Genomic DNA, 16,454 nt, shown 5'->3' on the forward strand with positions numbered 1-16,454 from the left:
AGCAGGAAGGAGAGAAGCTGGGAGAGTTCGCGGCTCGCGAAAAATGTCGTGTGCGGTGGACGAAAGAATCCCTAAAATATCTTGCAATCAAGAACTTACCCCGGTTCCCCGTTCTGCCCCGCTCTCAGCTCCTTTCGTAGCTTCCTGGTTTTTGATACGTGAGCCGAGGTAAGAGTGTCTGGAGGCAGTTTATTCCCGATATACGAATAACAAATGCGGAAATCCATACAACTTCTACGGAATTGACGACCAACAGACCACGAAAGCGACCGCGAAACGGCAAACGCGCAGGCGTTTGAAAACAGCGTTTCTGACAGAGTGAGGTTTGGCGCATTTTGGGTCTTCGCTCCTTCACGAGAAAAGAAAATCCTTCCTTGTAAAACACACTCGAGGCTGGGGCAGCGAGTTCGCTGCTGGCGCCTCGATCTTTCGATGGAGTGTCGATGCCGCTTTTGACCGGGAAGGTCCCTTAAAAATCGACATGATACCTCTCGTTGGATGTTCACAGGTGAAAAGTTCGTCCGCAGTATCCACAAAGAGCGTACAAACAACAGTTAGATGTACTCCAGACGCATTCGTAAAAACTTGCTTGGTGTCTCGCAAGCGCAGCGAAATCAGCTGGTCTGCAGCTGCGACAGGCTTCGTCCAACTCCGACTTCAGTTTTCCCCGTTTAACAAAAAAGGACTGTGACCAAAAGCACTCGAGTCCACGAAAAAAAAACTCCCGCGTGGAGACGAGTGAAACTTGGGTCGGAAGCGCCCCCCTTGGGGAGAGGTCGAAGCGGTAAGTTGGAAAAAATCCAGCGAAAGTCACAGCGCAACGAGCCGCCGCTGGGAAGACAGAAGCGCACCACAGTTACAGATCTACGTTTATGAAGCATACACACGACATACGATACCGCACAGGACCTTTAGAAAGAAGACTGGAGTCACGCAAGCCCTTCTTCCTCACGTTTTCTCAAAACTACGAGCAGCTGTCGACAAAACCGGAACAGTGACTCTCCGCGGCACATGCGTGGCCGCCTACAGAGGCTGCGTGTGCACTGTGCTCGGAACGCTGAGAAAAAAGCACGCGTGTCCGGCAACAAGGCTGGAATTCCTTGTAGGCAGAAACTACTTTTGCTTGTTCTGTCAGGACGATCTGTATTGTAAGGCAACGCGCGTTCTTTCGCTTGCCTCCTCAAGAGTTGTCTTCCCGGTCCGCCGCGAAGCACCGACTAACACCCGTCTCGCATAGGAACACCGACTTTGCAGGATATATGCACGGCGCGGAAACGGGGTCCCCGACGCCGTGTCTTAACCTCGAATCCGTTTTTTCGTTTGAAGAAAAGACGGAGCAGGCTGAACGGTGTAGTCAGATGCTGTAGGAGCTGCAGAGAGCCACCCCTACGTCAACGCAGCGTCCATTGTCTCTTTTACTGTAGTCGGCCCGAAATTGCGGCGCCTCTGAACGTCTAGAACATCTAACCGTCTTCGAGCTGGGTTTTCCGCAGCACTATTTGCGATGTGAACTTCGGCCTGCGGCGATATGCTGCCGTACCTTGGACTGTTCCCCCTCATGAAGACAGGGGAATGCTACCGTAGTCTTCCCGGCCTAATCCGGAGTGCGGCTTGCTGCTCAGTAGTCCCCGTTTGATATCCAGAAAAAGACCTTCGGAGCGTCAATGGATACCGTCGGATCGTCAACGCATATCCTACAAAACGGGTTCCTTGACGAGTGACGTGTCATCCTGTCCACTTTGGGCAACAGCGTTCTGCAGCGCAGTCTCACACAAGGCACGTATCGAGGTTGGTTTCCGCATCCGTGCCGGTCCTGTTTCAGCTTTTACTTTCGACAGATCGGTCTTGTCTCGCGTGAGGATAATTTACAGCGTTGTGTCTTCTGCGTGTCGCAATTTTTTTGTGCATTCGAGCGTCTTTACTCCACCGAACGTAGACGCCCTGCGGACGCCTAACTGCAAGGCTCAGATTTTTCTCCCCGCTACATTCATGATACAAATCAATGCCCGCTTCAGCCCGGTGCGGGTTGTGTGTATTCTACGTTTCCTAGGGGCACCCCGGCGTGTGTTTGTTCTCGACTCCGTCTGCGAACCAGCCGTGTTTTCTGGCAACTGAGGTTGCTCGCTTAGTTTCCGTAGAAGTTTCCAGTGAATTGCTCCCGGTGGGGATACCGCGCTGCGCTTTCACTAGGTGGACTTTGAAGTGAAGAGGTGGTGACAGCTGGACAAAAGGCACCTCGCCGGTTTGACCAAGGCAAATCTGTCAGCGACCTGGGGGTCGTTTGGGAACCATGCGATTTCGAGACTAAAAAACCGCTGTTGCCCGCAAGTTAATTGTAAACGAAATGAACTCTGCTGACGCTGCCAGCAGACCCGAGGCTGAAGGAGCCTCGGGAAGGCGAGAGGAGGAGAGTCTTGCCGGAGAGACGGGAGAAGAAATCCGCAAATCCGTGGATGCTGCGTTGGACGACTACAGGTCGATGCATCGAAAACAGTATGAAGATCGTCTACGGCGAGAAGCAGAGGAGGAGGAAAAGGCGAAAAGGTTAGCAGAGGAGCGGGTGAGTTCGCCGTCGCACGCCACTTTCTGTAGGATACGTTTCTCCTCTCATGAGGTCTGTGCTGGCCTTCTCCACGCTGGAACGGCCGGTATGTTGTCTGTGCACAACTCGCCGGAACAGCATCCGTGACCCGTCGATGGTCACTTTCCTTTTTTTTCGGTTCTCTTGTGCCTTTCAGGACCACCTTGACAAGTGCGATTAGTAGAGTGGGTTACCGCGTATATCTGAACAATGCGCATGTGGATACAAGCAGTACGGATATCATGATACTCACTCTGCTTGGCTCCTTCCTTCCCAACGTGCATGTCTCCGACAAGTGTTTTTCGCTCGTGTCTCCAGTTGCGTCACGCGTCCCTATGTTCGTCTCAGCCGGTAGCGTTGCTGGTTTGGCGTCTTTGCTGCTCATGTTCTTCCCCTCACCTCAGAAGGGCTACGAAATGGCAGCGAAGCTCCAACAGGAGGAGGAGAGTCTCCTGGCGACCCGGGTGGCCGCAGATGCGGAGATGAGCCGACAACTTTTTGCACAGTTGAATCGTCATGTCCAGCCAGATTCGTTGAGCCGAGCAGCAGTTCAGTCGGCTGCCTGCGACAGCACTTCTGCCGATGCCTCTGCCGCAGCTTACTCGGCCGAGTGGTACGAGCATCTGCGTCAGCAACAAGAACACGAGAGACGCGTTCTGGAAGGCTATAGTGCCTTTCCTGGCCAGTCTGACGAAGACAAGTGAGTGGGAATGCCACACTCGGCAGTCTGTGGCCATAGCGCTGGTCAGACCTCTTCGCCTTCGGCCTGGGCACAGACAGGTGATGCAATCATACAAAAAACTTGGATGTCTGCTTCTCGTAATTGCAGTCGTATACACTATTGTAGGTACAACAGTGTTAGGAATCATAAAGAACTTGGTTGTCTGCATCTCCTAATTGGAGTCATATTCAATGTCTGAGGTACTATCGTCCCTTGCAGTGTTGTCTCGTGAACACTTTCCGAGATCCTGGCGCACAATTTAGTTTCCTTTTCCATGTTTCTACGCGAAAGCTCTTTGACGTCGCTGTCGGAGGAAGTGAGGCCTGGCTGTCCCCATGGGGTGTTTGATGAAGTCAAATGCGTTCATGTTTCGTCTAGGAGGAGGGGTAACACGTGGAAGTCTTAAGAGCTTAAGAATGTCAGGTGGCGGCAGGGTTCCTCCGTGTGTCATGTGTGAGTTCAGCCCGTAGTTGGTGTTTTTTCATCCCTGTTAAAGTATCTCTCGAGTGCTGTGTGACTCTGCAGTGTCCGGCCACCTATGCGGACGAACTACACGGAGCGTCTCATCGACGATGGCCCCGTTGGTTGGACTTCCTCGACCGGTGGCTTTTCGGAGAGGTAAAAATCACTCCACATGTCTCTTTTTTCGTTTTGTCTTGCGTCGTGTTCTGATTCACGTACAGGCTTTCGTTCGGCACAGACGGACGTAGTGAAATCGTGTGCGATTTTGTTTGGCGTGGCGGCATTCAAGGCTTAACTCGAAGTTTGCTCGTCAAGGGCGTCTCGGGGGTTCTGGATTGCGCTGAGGGACGCCGGACCACCTCAGAGAGAAGACTTTTTTCAGTTCACATGTGGAGTGTGTAGTTGGAGTCACAGTTATTTAAGTCGTCCGGAGTAGTTTGTTCGTGCGCAACCGTGAACTGTCGAGGAATATCAAACGGGCCGGGGCAGCCCTCTGGTCTGCGACAATGAGCGTAATGGTGAGATTCGAGAGTGTTGATTTGAGATTGCCTCGACTTGCGATTCTGTTTTTCTGTTTTGTTCACTGCTGCAGCCTCCTAGGGCCTCCCGCAAGCCAAGGACGTGGCGGCTGGTCCTGGATGGAAGACGCGATGCGCGAGACACTGGGACTGCCCGAACGGTACGTACTGATAGAAGCGAGGAATGCACAATGTGACGAGATAGAGCGTATTTCGTAGATACAAGACGATTATGGTTGGTTTCACTTCAAAAAGGTGCTAGCCCTAGACAAACAGCCGCAGGGCCCAGGCACCAATGGCGCAATAACCTGCGGTACGTGTGCATTGCCATCTACCACCGCGTGACCTGTCGTTTCGTGTTGTGCTGATTGTCGTTGAGAGAATCCACGTTGGTTGAAAAGACGCGCAGTGTGTCTTCCGTTTTCAGCGCACTTCGGAAATTGGCCGGCATAAGCAGAGTTGGTAGAGTGCCTTCTGGCCTCGCTCAGTGTGGTCTGTGACATGTTCCACAGTTTTTTTCCACCATTTCTTCTTTGGTTCAAGAAGCACCAGGGGTGTTTACTTGCATCTATGAGAGTCCTGTATACACTGAATCGTCAAGTGGTGCGCAAATCTGCACTGTGTACTGGTGCATGTAGGTTCGAGGGAACTCTGAACGACCATGTCGCCGGTGGTAATATCTGCATGATTGTGCGCATCTGCAGGCCGGGAGTCGGGGAGCAACTGTCACCTGAGGAACGCGCACATCAGCGTCGGCGGGCCGTGTACGTCGCCTTGGTTTGTTTTTGTATGGTCGGCCCTCTCGTTATTGCCCTCATAATGCTCATTTCGCAAATGTTACAGTAGTCTGGAACGCGGGGAATGGACGAGCGAACTGCGTGACTCCGAGTTGAATTCGTTGTTGCGAGGCTCGCTGTTTCTCGTGCGTCAGATTCAGGGGGCTATCACAATGTGGGACGTTCACAAAGAACGGAAGGTCGGGATGCACTTTTGTTTTGTGAGTGTTCACTGCTCAAGAGGCAGGAACAGTGCTTCGGTGGATGTCGTACCCTCCCACGCGTCGTGTGTAAGCTGGCGTCACAAACGTAGCCGCCGTTCCTTCAGGATCAAGTACGTTGTGTCCACCACCATTTAAGGTCTACAGGTTGACAGTTCACGCTTTACTGACGCCTCGTGGTAAGTCAGGGGAACGAGCCGACAAAAACTTCCTCTACCTTCGAAATGTGTAGAACTGGTGCGAAAGTATCTCCGTATTCTTGTTGACTTCACAAGGATGCCATGGTCCGTCACATCTGCGGCGGTAGGATGCCACGTTGCTCATTGCTTCGCGCCGACGCAACTCTCGCGAGTCGCGAACACACATTACATCCGAGAAGGGGTTGTATTAGTGCGGAAGTCTCTCTGTATTCACCCATCACGAGTACTCTCGAACCGTTAGAAACATAATTTACACTTTCTTTCTAGGCTAGCGTCACTCAAGCTATCCTGGATTCGAGGGCTTCTGTTTTCCATTGAAAGGTAACTGCGGCCAATGTTCCCACGGCGAGTACTGCACCCGTATGTGCAGTTTGTCATGTCGGATGTGTTAGTGCATCACTGACGCTTCGTAGTGGACGCTACATTTAGGCCCTTCCTGCACGCCTCACTGCCGAGACAGACACGCCACACGTGAGGACCCTAGTTGTTCTCATTCTGCTGGTTCAGTCGCGTTGCGACATCCCCTTCATGGATTATGCTGCACGAAATGCTGCGTTCGGCAAGCACAAATTGGCTCACGCAGCGGTCGTTACGCGACCGGAAGTTACTGACTGAATGGGACGGTCTTCTTTCACTGTTCTTCATTCACGATCTCGATGAGATTAGCACAGAAACGCATCGCTACGCACGGAACTTTGTCTTATTTCTCGTGCCTCGTCCCAATATAACCATGCAATCCCTCACTCATCCACAGCATGACCCAAATGTGAACGTGAAATCTTGCCCCGCTACGCCATAACGGACTGGGCACCAATGCTGCAATCAAAAACGTGCGAAAATGAAAACACTGAGTTACCATAATCATGTTCACGGTGCAAGCACCCACTGCACGCGAGTCTCTCTCGAGGATCTTCCCCGTACTGAAATTCCGCTGACTACACAGTTCCTCTGTGTACCCCGCGCCGTCTGCATACTGCATTGTTTTGCCTTGATATACGACTGTTCGCTGACCCAACCTCATTACGTGAAAAGGCACACTGCCTACACTGAAAAGCCATAAAAACCTACATCACGCGGGAAGATGTGTTACGAACATTACGAAAACCCGCGGGTGCATGGCAAAATGTGATGTCTTAAAGGCTGCACACGTTCGAGACCGCCTCACTGCAAACCAAAAAAGGGCGGTACGTCGCCACCAGCCATATGGAAAAACCAGCAGCCAATTTGCCGGTCTCGCTCGTTCTAACGAACTGGTTCGGCACCTCCAATAATTATGCAGTCACGCGGGGCCTCCACATCGCTTGTACGAAGGTCTCGCTTGTCCCCCTCCCCCGTTACTTCGCTGAGCAAAAAACGGTATCTGCTCTAGAGAATCGCTTCTCCAGTAAAAACGATGAAAGGTGACCAGAGACAACTCCGCTGAACTATTCACTCAGCTGTCCACTTTTTACCAGCAAAGAATGGGAAAATGTTCTTGTGCGACGAAAGTGCCCTTCCGACGCGACAGTGTTCCTCCGGGAAACAGCCAGAACTCTCAAGTCCTGTTGGACAGTCGGCCAATTGCGCTGCCCTCACTCTATCAGCAAGAAAGAAAACCTAAATCCTTGACACCATGACATAAATGCGCTTGAACAGAAGCACCTGTTCGACGGCCTCAGCTCAAAAACAGAACGGCGTCGCACCGTCTAGAGTAGCACACTGCTATACGTAGCACTACACATTACCACAGACTGCTATGCTTTGCGTTTCGGCAATGCTCTCATCGTGGAAACCGAAGCTGAGCCGGATCTCCGGACCACAAGACGACTTTTCGCCCGTCCTCCCCCCTCCCTGCACTGCATATAAAACACTGGCAAAACGACAGATAAGGGTTGGGCTGTTCTAGCGCCAACCGGCGACAAACTAACACTGTTTTTTCTGCACGTGCATGCGCCAAACTGGTGCTCCCCCTTCCCACACGTATATATATCCCTTTTTGGCATCGGAAAATTGTGTCTGCGCAAGCAGGAGAAACTCCCACCATCTTCACCATCCCTTACGAGACTGCCACCGTTTGACCACAGAAGTGTCCTACACTCAGACTACCAAGTCCTCATCTATCACCACCACAGAGGGTTGTCCGACTCACTTGATATCGCGGGATGGGTGTCCACGCGTTTCTTAATTGTCGGGCTCCAAGATAATTTGTCGTCAGCCACACCGTTAGAGACCTTCAGTAGCCCCGGAGTTAGAGAAGGTTGCTCCCCAGGACGCTCACTTCGCAGGGCATGTGTTTGAGTCTCCGTTAATATCCCATTAGAGCACCATTTCTGGTTCGGTGCTTCACTGGACACCACATTCTGCGGCTCTCCTCCAAGGACAAGCTTCAGAAGCTGCGTATTCGACACACACCAAACCCATCTGAAACACGAATTTCAACTCTGAGAGAACCATTCGATGCTGCGCCCCCAACATACACGGAACCACAACTGTTCTTGATGAATGAACCGGTGTCGGTGCTGTGGAGGTAACCTGTAACATCTCTTGGTGCTGCGTACTCTGCTTTTTTCATACTATCACTCGCTGCTTACTGAGAGAAACGGGGAGACACAAATCGGAAACCTTCGTTAAAAATTCGTCCCCTCACGACAATCATGCGTTCGCCACTGAACTGCTCCGTTCGTCATTTGAGAGTACATTTGTGCAGCCTCGGCAAGAACTCTGCGATAACAACGACACGGCAGTGTAGCGTATTAACTGCCATACCTCCTTCGTCACAGCCATGAGGAAATCGTTCTTCAATTCGTCGGCGTTGCCATCCTTCATGAGCTCTAAAGCATTTACATCCTGCTTCGCCTGCTTCGTTGCAGTGTTATTGCCGACCTGTCTTTGGGTTATTAGTCCCCTGTGGCTAGTCTCCTGCTGTCCGACTACGGTCGACGCCGAACGAATCCCCGAGATGTGTACGCCTACATCAACCACATCTGGTCTGCCCCAGATTTCGTCGCCTGTGGCTAGTTTCTCGCCACTAGCAGAACGGCTACTACCACCGATTGTCGAATCTGTGGCCTTTCGTTTGTCTCCGTATGTTTCCCCGTCGTCACCTGTGTAACGGCCGCCGTCAATCTGACTAAGCTGCAACGACATCCCTGTTGTTGTTGCCTGCAAGTCGTGTCCACGAGTGTCTCGAACCGTGACAGCCAGGCTCCCGTTGACCTTGTTAGCCCAGTGCTGTCGTGCTGGTGGCGATATCATGTCCCCGATCCGGGTTTCCGTTTCACTGTTGGCCACGGATGATCTTCGTGTGTCGTACGCACGTGGTTTCACGAGCTGAGAATTCCGCTTGAGGAGCTGGACGCTTAGAGGCCTGCTGTCTGGCGTACTTGCAACATCGAAAGTCACCTCGCTCACACCCTGTATTCCACTTTCACACGCACCCCTGACCCAAGTTGATTCCGAACGGGCCAAATCCATAATGCACATTTCGTCGCCTACAGCGGAATCTGATGCTATTTGAGGGGCCACAAGAAACGACGCACAGTCGCCACCGTTGTCATACTTCGACACGCTCAATGTCCTAGAAAGGCTGTCTTCTGACCCTTGTCGACTGTGTCTACAACAGAGGGGAGGCACGAGTAGCTCACCATCGCTGTTTGCCCGGGTAATTGTATACGATTGGTCAACTGCTGGTGGGCGCCTGCAGTTAGTTAGCGTCTGCAAATCTCCGTCTGCTCTACAGTGAGGGCTGGTGTGCGTCACTGCACCGGAACGCAGGCACCCGAGCACGTCTGCTCCTGCAGCGACCTCTTCCGCGGCAAGCTCCGCAGTATTCCTGGGGTGCTTTTCTTCTGCCCGAAACTCCTCTCCGGGTGTGCCGCCTTTCTTCCCTAGAAGCCAGTTTGCCTGCAGCCTCATCACGGCGATCAATGCAGCGGCATTATCTATTGCTACACTGCAGTCATCCGACTCTTCGCCAGGTCCGCGGGAACCCACCCCGAACGGCTTCGTCGAGTTTATGCCGATGACAGCCTCTGTTGACCGTTGAAGCATTTCGGCTACCTTCTGAGAATACAATAGCGCATCCATCCCTGAGTCACTTGCGGAACTCCGAATAACACTAGCCAAGTTCTGTAATCCGGCAAAACTAACGGGTGTCTCCGCAGTGTGATAACCCGTTTGGCGCTGTCCGTCACACAGTTCACGAATGTCCTCCCATGACACACCTGCGAATGCTGCTGACATTGCGGACTTTGTCGGTAATTGGCTCCTCTGATAGGTCGTCGGCCCTCCTTGGGCAAAGGAAAAAACCGCTTCATCCGAACAGGGGAAATGGACTTGCATGTTCTCGATATTCTTGCTGGGAAATACAGAGCTGGCCACATGTTGGCAATCTTTCTTCGATAACCCTCCGTTGCTTCCGCGTCGTACAGCCGCTTTACTCTGGCCTCCACCGCCACATTTCGATGTCTCGCTTGATCTGCCCTTTCCAGAGACGCACTTTTGCCCGGAAGTGTTCAACTGAACCACAGTTATGCCGGGGTAGAAAACCTGGACTGGAAGGAACGCATGCACAGGAACGCGATAAGTTATTTCACCACTTGACTAACTAACAGCATTGTATCAGTGTGGGCTTCTCCTGCCTGATGGCTTACCGTCAACTCCTTTAACCACGCCTAGCCTCAGCTTCGGGGGTTTCCGTCTTTCTTTCGTACCGTGTGCCTTCCAGCAGTAGTATACGGCGCACCGGGAAGTTTCGTGATCGTCGCATTCTTCGGTCTGCACACAGAGCAGCCAGAAACAAGTTGCCTCTTGGAAGGTTAACAGTGACACATTGACGCGGGTTCTCCCTGCAGTGAGTTAAGTAGAACAATGTGCCAGCTTACCTTATATAGCAAAGGGTGGTACACGATCTCATCTCGACTGTGCGCAAACGGACAGTTCTGACCACGATGGCACAGGACCGCTGTGATGTTTCCATTGGACACCACGAGGTTGCTACACGCAACTGGCAAGTAGCGCAGCAGCGCCCCCGTACACTGGTGGCGATCATCAGATGAATTTCGTTGCTGATGAGCTACCACAGAGAAAAACGGCGGCCGCCGGGTCCAAACTGAGCTGTGGCAGTACTGGCAGCGGCTGGAGGCACCACAAAACGGCACACCAGGTCAAGTCACATGCTCAGGAGTGGGGGCTTGCATATTTCAAATGGTGCCGTCCCTGGAGTGTCTAGAAGCACTAGACCGCTAAGAAAGAGTTCCCGCTTACTCTAGGCCGAAGCTGCACGAGCCCTGGGCGAGACGGAGACATGCCTTTGTTCGGAAGCGCAGCAGGTCATCCTCGGTAAGCAAAGGGGGGCACGCCATAGTGCACGAAGATTGTTGGAGCTGCAACAATCGGCGTTTGCGACGCTCGTCACTCCAGTCTGACCGGAACTCCTCTCAGTATTCTGTTAATTGCCAGATCCGCCTCCCAGGAGAGCCAGCACGTACGTAAAGAACTGAAGCTGTGGCCGGTCGGCATCACACCTCCAACTGGCAAAACGGTTGGATGGATGCACCTCGCATCCGCGATTCGTTTCTGAACTGTTTGAGCACAAGAACACGGAAGACAAACGCCACCTGCAGTCCGCTAAAATTTTGTCCGTTTTCATTTGTAAAGAGACAAGAGGATGTGCATCCCTTCACTCATGTAGCGTGCGGGCTGAAGACACACAGGACGCCTACGAGCTAGCCGTATATAGGTACGTATCGAAAACAACAGACTGTCACGTGTGGCATGTTCTTGTTGTCATGCTCATGCCGAGAACATCTCTGGTGCGTGGAACTTACTTTTGAGGGCCTCTTGCCTGAGTCGGTCTCAATGGCAGTGTAGCGTCTCAACGGAACCAGTACGGTACCGCCCTTTACATCATAGCTAACCACGCGGCCTGCCGCCAGAATTAACCAGACAGCCGAGAAAGTATACGGTAGATCATAAAAATGTCCAGCCGGCATCCCATAGGACTCCAAAAACCATACTTCCCCGCAAAGGCAGCTCCCCTCAATACTTCCAGACACTCTACACACTTTGCAGGTCAGGCGACGACCACGTGCGCACACATTCTGGAGCCGGATGACGACAGCGCCCTAAACCCTAATTACATAGCCCATTGGCGAGCCTAAACATCTCGCGCTGGCACAAAAAGTTCCCCTCGCCGCGAGAGCATCGTACAGAAATGTTCTGTTGACAATTTGAGTCTAGCGTGGCCCTGTCAGTGACCAACCTTAGTGTAGGCGTCTCAATGGTTGCCGCTAAAAGGATGGTGACCACGGCCAGTTTTCTGTTCGGCGGTGCCTGATGCCGTTGGCACTTGCTGGCTGCTCGAATCGCGTCTCTGGCGCTGGCATCGCATTGCAGCTTTCCTCAGGACTCTACCGGGCGCCGTAGAGCTTTTAACCATGGCGAGTGTGTTGAGTGTGACCCACAGGCTAGTGAGTCCGTAGCATTAATATACTTAGCCGCGTTGCTGGTCAGGCCGTCAGCAATCCGCGACATCCGTAGACGCCACCGAGCGAACCGTTTCTTACAGAGTAACTACCAAAGAAGGTAAATCCTAGTTCGAATTTTCTTGGCCACATCATCCTGTTGGTTAACAAAGCAAGGGTTGTGTGGATGCAGCTAACAGATGGTCCGCGTGCATGCGGTATTTGGCCTACAAGAGCAGCAGAACACGTGGGTTACCAGTGCTTCGGTCCGAACTAGCAGTGATAGTTGATTCGAGCGTGCGGAGAGCTGCGCTAACAGAATGGCCTACGGTGAACACCGAAGCACACGAAACTACCTCCAGGCGTCAAGATCTGCCACAGCGAGCGTTTTAGAGTACGCCATCATCCACGCCGGTTAACGTTGACTCCACATTTCCCCCACGATAACCCAGATTAATGCAGACGACCTGTACGCATGGTTAGCGTAGACGCGAGATCTAGACCTCATTCGACTAATACACTGTTTCCAAAGAGTGAAGGGAGCTGTCCATTGGATCAATTAGCGCTGGTATCACTTGTAAATGAGCTCGTCAAATAAGCATCGCACGCTTCTCAGGCACTTGGCACTTCCCTGTGCGAGGGATAGAGCGGGGTGGGCGGGCATGAATGTGGTTTCCTTGTGTGGCAGGGGAATAAGGATAAGAATTATGAACGTAGCTTTGGATTATACAAGGCTCCTCCTCGCCTGCTTTGTTGCGGAGATAGCCGTGGACACGACACAAAGGCTGCACCTTGTATACCCCGTCGTCACTGAATTTATTTATAACTCGCGGGGATATCACTGAATATCTGGAGATGTTCCTTTATGTCGGTTCTTTGTCTCGCTACTGTGTTCGCCAGGATGTAACCCGGAATTCGATGAATTTTTACTAAGCAAAATCCTACGGCTACGTGGCTTCAGTGTTAGCACGAGGGAGCCGTGGTACTGGGGTACCGGCAAAGCTGCACGGAATAGGGCTGCAGCCAGCATTTCGCCTACAGCACAGCGCGCTCGGAGATGGGGCTGGGTAATATCATAGGGAACCATAGTTTGTTTTTCTCGTGAAAACTTTCGGAAATTACGAACAAGTAGCACTGTACGACCAAGACTCGTACTGAATGTTTTCGCTGTATCTCTCCGCCGCATTATTCACCTTCGGAGGCATGCGCATGTACTGGTGTCGATGAGACAAGAGTCCGGCAGCCGAATTAGTTTGCACTGAAGAATCTATATGCCATTTGCCATTATTCCTGCGCATAGCTATAACGGGGGATGACTCGTTATTGGCGGCAGTGTTACTTCGTTTGGGGAATACCATCGCCGCACGATTCTTTATTTTTGCCTGCTCTGCTGGTTCGTCTTCTGTGGTTCAGTGTGTCTCATATGCCTCTTCCCCATCTTGTTGGGGTGACACCACCAGCTTGTACCGTCACCGCTTAGTCACTCGATTTACGCTTTGTTCTTTCATAGGAAAAGGAGACGTTGGTGACGTTTCCCGGTGTTATTTTTGGCAGCCATGGAGGAGATGCGGGCACAACTCGCGGCCTTGATGGAAAGCATCAAGGCCCAACCGACTGATTTCACGGATCCGGAAGTATGCAAGTACTTCTTGACCGGTCTCTGCCCTCATGATCTGTTTGAGAATACGGTATGTTTACCACTTCGCTTTATTGCGGACGTTTTCACCCTGCGAAGTGGTGCTGATGACAGCGAAATACTATATGGGTTACTTGCGCATGCCGGGCGTTTATGGGTGTCACAATGCGTAAGAAATCAGTCAAGTCAACCAACATCAGCTGCCATACCGAATTCTACTCCACTGCCGTCGAGGGCACACATGTCGTGTTAATCGCGAAGCATTCCTCTTAATTTTACGCATGTGCTCGGTAGTGTTAATTTTTTCAGGTCGTTCAACGATCAATGAGACTCTTGCTGGGGGTTGCGTCCTCTTTTTGTTCAGGAATCTGGTCTCTACATCAAGGGCTACGTAAGTAACTGACTGTCACAAGGTAGAGTCGTGACCGAGCCACTGATGCAGTTGCCGGTTGACTTCGGTAATTCCATGTTCTGTCACACCGTCTTCATAAACGTGTTCCTCTGGTCTGCATATTCGGATTTTTTCAGCGATTTTCTTTGGGCCCATGCAAGAAGACGCACAGCGAAGAACTGAGAGCGAGATACATGGAAGCAAGGAAAACGAGACGCTACGGATATGAAGAGCTGTCGATCCAGATCGTCAAGCAGCTCATCGAAGAAGCTGAGAGGAAGGTGGAAAAGGGGCAGGTGAGATGCGTAACCGCATGTCATTGTTTCGTTATGGCGGCGACCGGCTAAGGCGTTGCGACATTCGTTGTTCTACTTTTCGTGTTGGCTACCCTGTCACTTGTTAGCTCCTGCGATAAGGTCAACCAATCTCACAGGACAGTTTAGAGAACACTTTATGCGAACAGGCAATACGAGACCCTGTGATAGTCTTCACACATGTGCGTTCCAATGACATAAATACTTTATCTTCCCTTTGATTTCAGATGAGGTCTGACGAAGGGCACATCGCGCCCCCTGAGCACGTTCGACAGAGGCTCATGGCGGAGGTGAAAGCTCTTGACGACGACATTGACGAGAAGCTGAGAAAGGTAGGGTGGAAGCAAAGACCTACCATGCTCTTGGTGTTGGTGGCTCAAAAAACAACTTCACTTTTCGAGAGACAGTGTAGGGAACGTTGTACTACTGCAGGTGAAAATGTTCGAGGGCTTGCTTGTGGGGGTTCACACTGTCGGTCCAACGAGAGCGGAAGCCCCTAACCCACGGGGACACTAATGCAATGCAGCAAGACTGTGCATTTCTGGTGGACTGTTCATACAGGTCGACGTTTTGACAGAACAAGGGGACCATGACGCGGCAGCAAACCTAGGAGAGGTGGTAGCTTCTCTTCAAGTTAAGCGCTGCAAGTTGTTGTTCAAAGGAGCCGAAGGAACTCCACAGAAGCTTCGTCCTTGTGACGTGTGCGGCGCCCTACTTTCCGGTATTGGACCCACAAGACAAGGTTTTGCGGAGGTCTCCTCTTGCGCCACTCAGGAGGCCAGGCCACTGACCTCCGCATCACAGTTTAGATGAGGAAAGATGAGGGACTGACCATATTTATAAACCGAGTGTCAAATTCGGTGTCTCCTGATGTCATCTGGGACGTTAGCTGCGGCGTCTTCAGCCAAAGCAAATCATGATGGTGTTTGCCAATGTAGATCCACATCCAGTGTCGTGTATACTTTTATTGGTGGCTCTGTCAGGGGGACGTTATGACATGGAAACATCGTTTTAGTTTTAGCTGACGCCTGAAGCCCCCGATACTCGGATAGTTCAAGTTCGTAAAAGCGACTTCGTTATATTTCAGCGTTTTGTAAAGCGTGTTGCTCTCACAGCCTCAAAGTGGACCGCGGGTGGTTGGTGGGCATTCAGAAGGATCATTCGTGTGATGCGCATGTGTGCTGTTCAGTCTTCGATACCGACAAGCGCCTCGATGAGCACTTCCAAGGGCGTATTCATGTAGGGTTCCAAAAGCTTCGCAACATTCTGAAGAAACATCTCGAATACATCGCGTCAGCGCCTCTCCCTGACGCATCTCTTAGACCTCAGACAATGCCAAGCGGGTAAGCTCATGAAAGTTTACTTGCAAGTTGGTGGGCCGGTTAAGAAATATGACGTGCCTGTGACCAGTCCTCGAGAGTGAATCAAGCCTGTCGATGGGAACGCGCAGTTTTGAAGGCTGCGGATCATCCCGCAGTCGCCCAGCCTGGCCGTCTTGCTACCTTTCACGACTTTTTTTTCTGCGCTTCATGTTGCTTCCGCGTGTGCGGGGGTCCATATAGGCCCACCTTACAGCTCCGTCTACTACAGACAGGGGAACTTACCTGGCAAAGGAGACTATGGTTTATGCAGAGACCAAGCTTTTGACCCCTCACCCGAACGTACCAGGAATGATTGTGTTGGTCTCTGGATGGTTTCCTTTGCAGGACGCTCTCTGTGAACGCCATGATGGCTGTAAACCAAATTATCACCCCACCTCCGCAGCGAGTGGATCCTGCTGCTATTGCAGCGATCGCCCGAGCCCAGGTTCAGCTGCCTCCGCCACCACCTCAACCTCCAGCTCCAGCTGTAAACACTGTAGCTGTGTCTGCGCCGCCTGCTGTACCCGCTTCGACGAACGAGGAAAGAGGACGAAGTCGCAGTCGTTCAGCAGACGACAAAAAGTCAAGAAGCCGCAGCAGAGATCATGACAGGAAGAAGAAGAGTCGAAAGAGGTCACATTCCCGACGTCGTTCGAAGAGCCGGGACAGAAAGAGGAGTAGCAGCAAACACAAGAAACACCATAGCGACAAAGAACGGAGCAGAGACAGGGACAGAAGAAAGGATGATCACAAAGAAAAACACAGGCACAAAGGGAGCAAGAGCAGAAAGTGAAATGAGAGTTGCGCAATGCACATCCTTCCTCCTATGG

The 16,454-nt window shown here is 51.9% G+C and overlaps 3 protein-coding genes across 3 annotated transcripts; 2 read left to right on the top strand and 1 right to left on the bottom strand.

Moving 5' to 3' along the window:
* Positions 1-2,344: 2,344 nt before the first annotated feature.
* Positions 2,345-5,518, top strand: TGME49_262980 (hypothetical protein; the record flags this gene model as incomplete). The annotated part of the gene is made up of 5 exons (XM_018781308.1): positions 2,345-2,560; positions 2,986-3,281; positions 3,828-3,920; positions 4,357-4,443; positions 4,987-5,518. 5 exons carry the CDS (start codon positions 2,345-2,347, stop codon positions 5,126-5,128), a joined length of 834 nt encoding a protein of 277 aa, XP_018637143.1. The 3' UTR covers positions 5,129-5,518.
* A 1,758-nt stretch (positions 5,519-7,276) lies between these two features.
* On the bottom strand, positions 7,277-11,668 carry TGME49_262970 (hypothetical protein). Its single transcript, XM_018781307.1, has 6 exons — positions 11,287-11,668; positions 10,724-11,040; positions 10,342-10,594; positions 10,111-10,234; positions 8,225-10,011; positions 7,277-7,851 (listed from the first exon to the last, which is right to left on the bottom strand). The coding sequence occupies exons 2-6, from the start codon at positions 10,819-10,821 to the stop codon at positions 7,579-7,581; spliced, it is 2,535 nt and encodes an 844-aa protein (XP_018637142.1). The 5' UTR covers positions 10,822-11,040; positions 11,287-11,668; the 3' UTR covers positions 7,277-7,578.
* A 1,329-nt stretch (positions 11,669-12,997) lies between these two features.
* Positions 12,998-16,417, top strand: TGME49_262960 (U1 snRNP-associated protein Usp106, putative; the record flags this gene model as incomplete). The annotated part of the gene is made up of 7 exons (XM_002365355.1): positions 12,998-13,610; positions 13,923-13,949; positions 14,087-14,245; positions 14,491-14,595; positions 14,825-14,984; positions 15,453-15,606; positions 15,970-16,417. Exons 1-7 carry the CDS (start codon positions 13,479-13,481, stop codon positions 16,415-16,417), a joined length of 1,185 nt encoding a protein of 394 aa, XP_002365396.1. The 5' UTR covers positions 12,998-13,478.
* Positions 16,418-16,454: the final 37 nt, after the last annotated feature.

This window comes from Toxoplasma gondii, chromosome VIIb (assembly GCF_000006565.2).
Source record: "Toxoplasma gondii ME49 chromosome VIIb, whole genome shotgun sequence".
NCBI lineage: Eukaryota > Apicomplexa > Conoidasida > Eucoccidiorida > Sarcocystidae > Toxoplasma > Toxoplasma gondii.

What these genes read in the sequence shown, in the direction of transcription:
- TGME49_262970 (XM_018781307.1), bottom strand. Translation starts at nt 10,821, where the DNA reads ATGGCGTGCCCCCCTTTGCTTACCGAGGATGACCTGCTGCGCTTCCGA. An exon ending in CGTGGTTAAAGGAGTTGACG is followed by an intron (nt 10,012 to 10,110) that starts GTAAGCCATCAG and finishes CGTTCCTTCCAG; the next exon opens with TCCAGGTTTTCTACCCCGGC. An exon ending in TCATGGCTGTGACGAAGGAG is followed by an intron (nt 7,852 to 8,224) that starts GTATGGCAGTTA and finishes TCGAATACGCAG; the next exon opens with CTTCTGAAGCTTGTCCTTGG.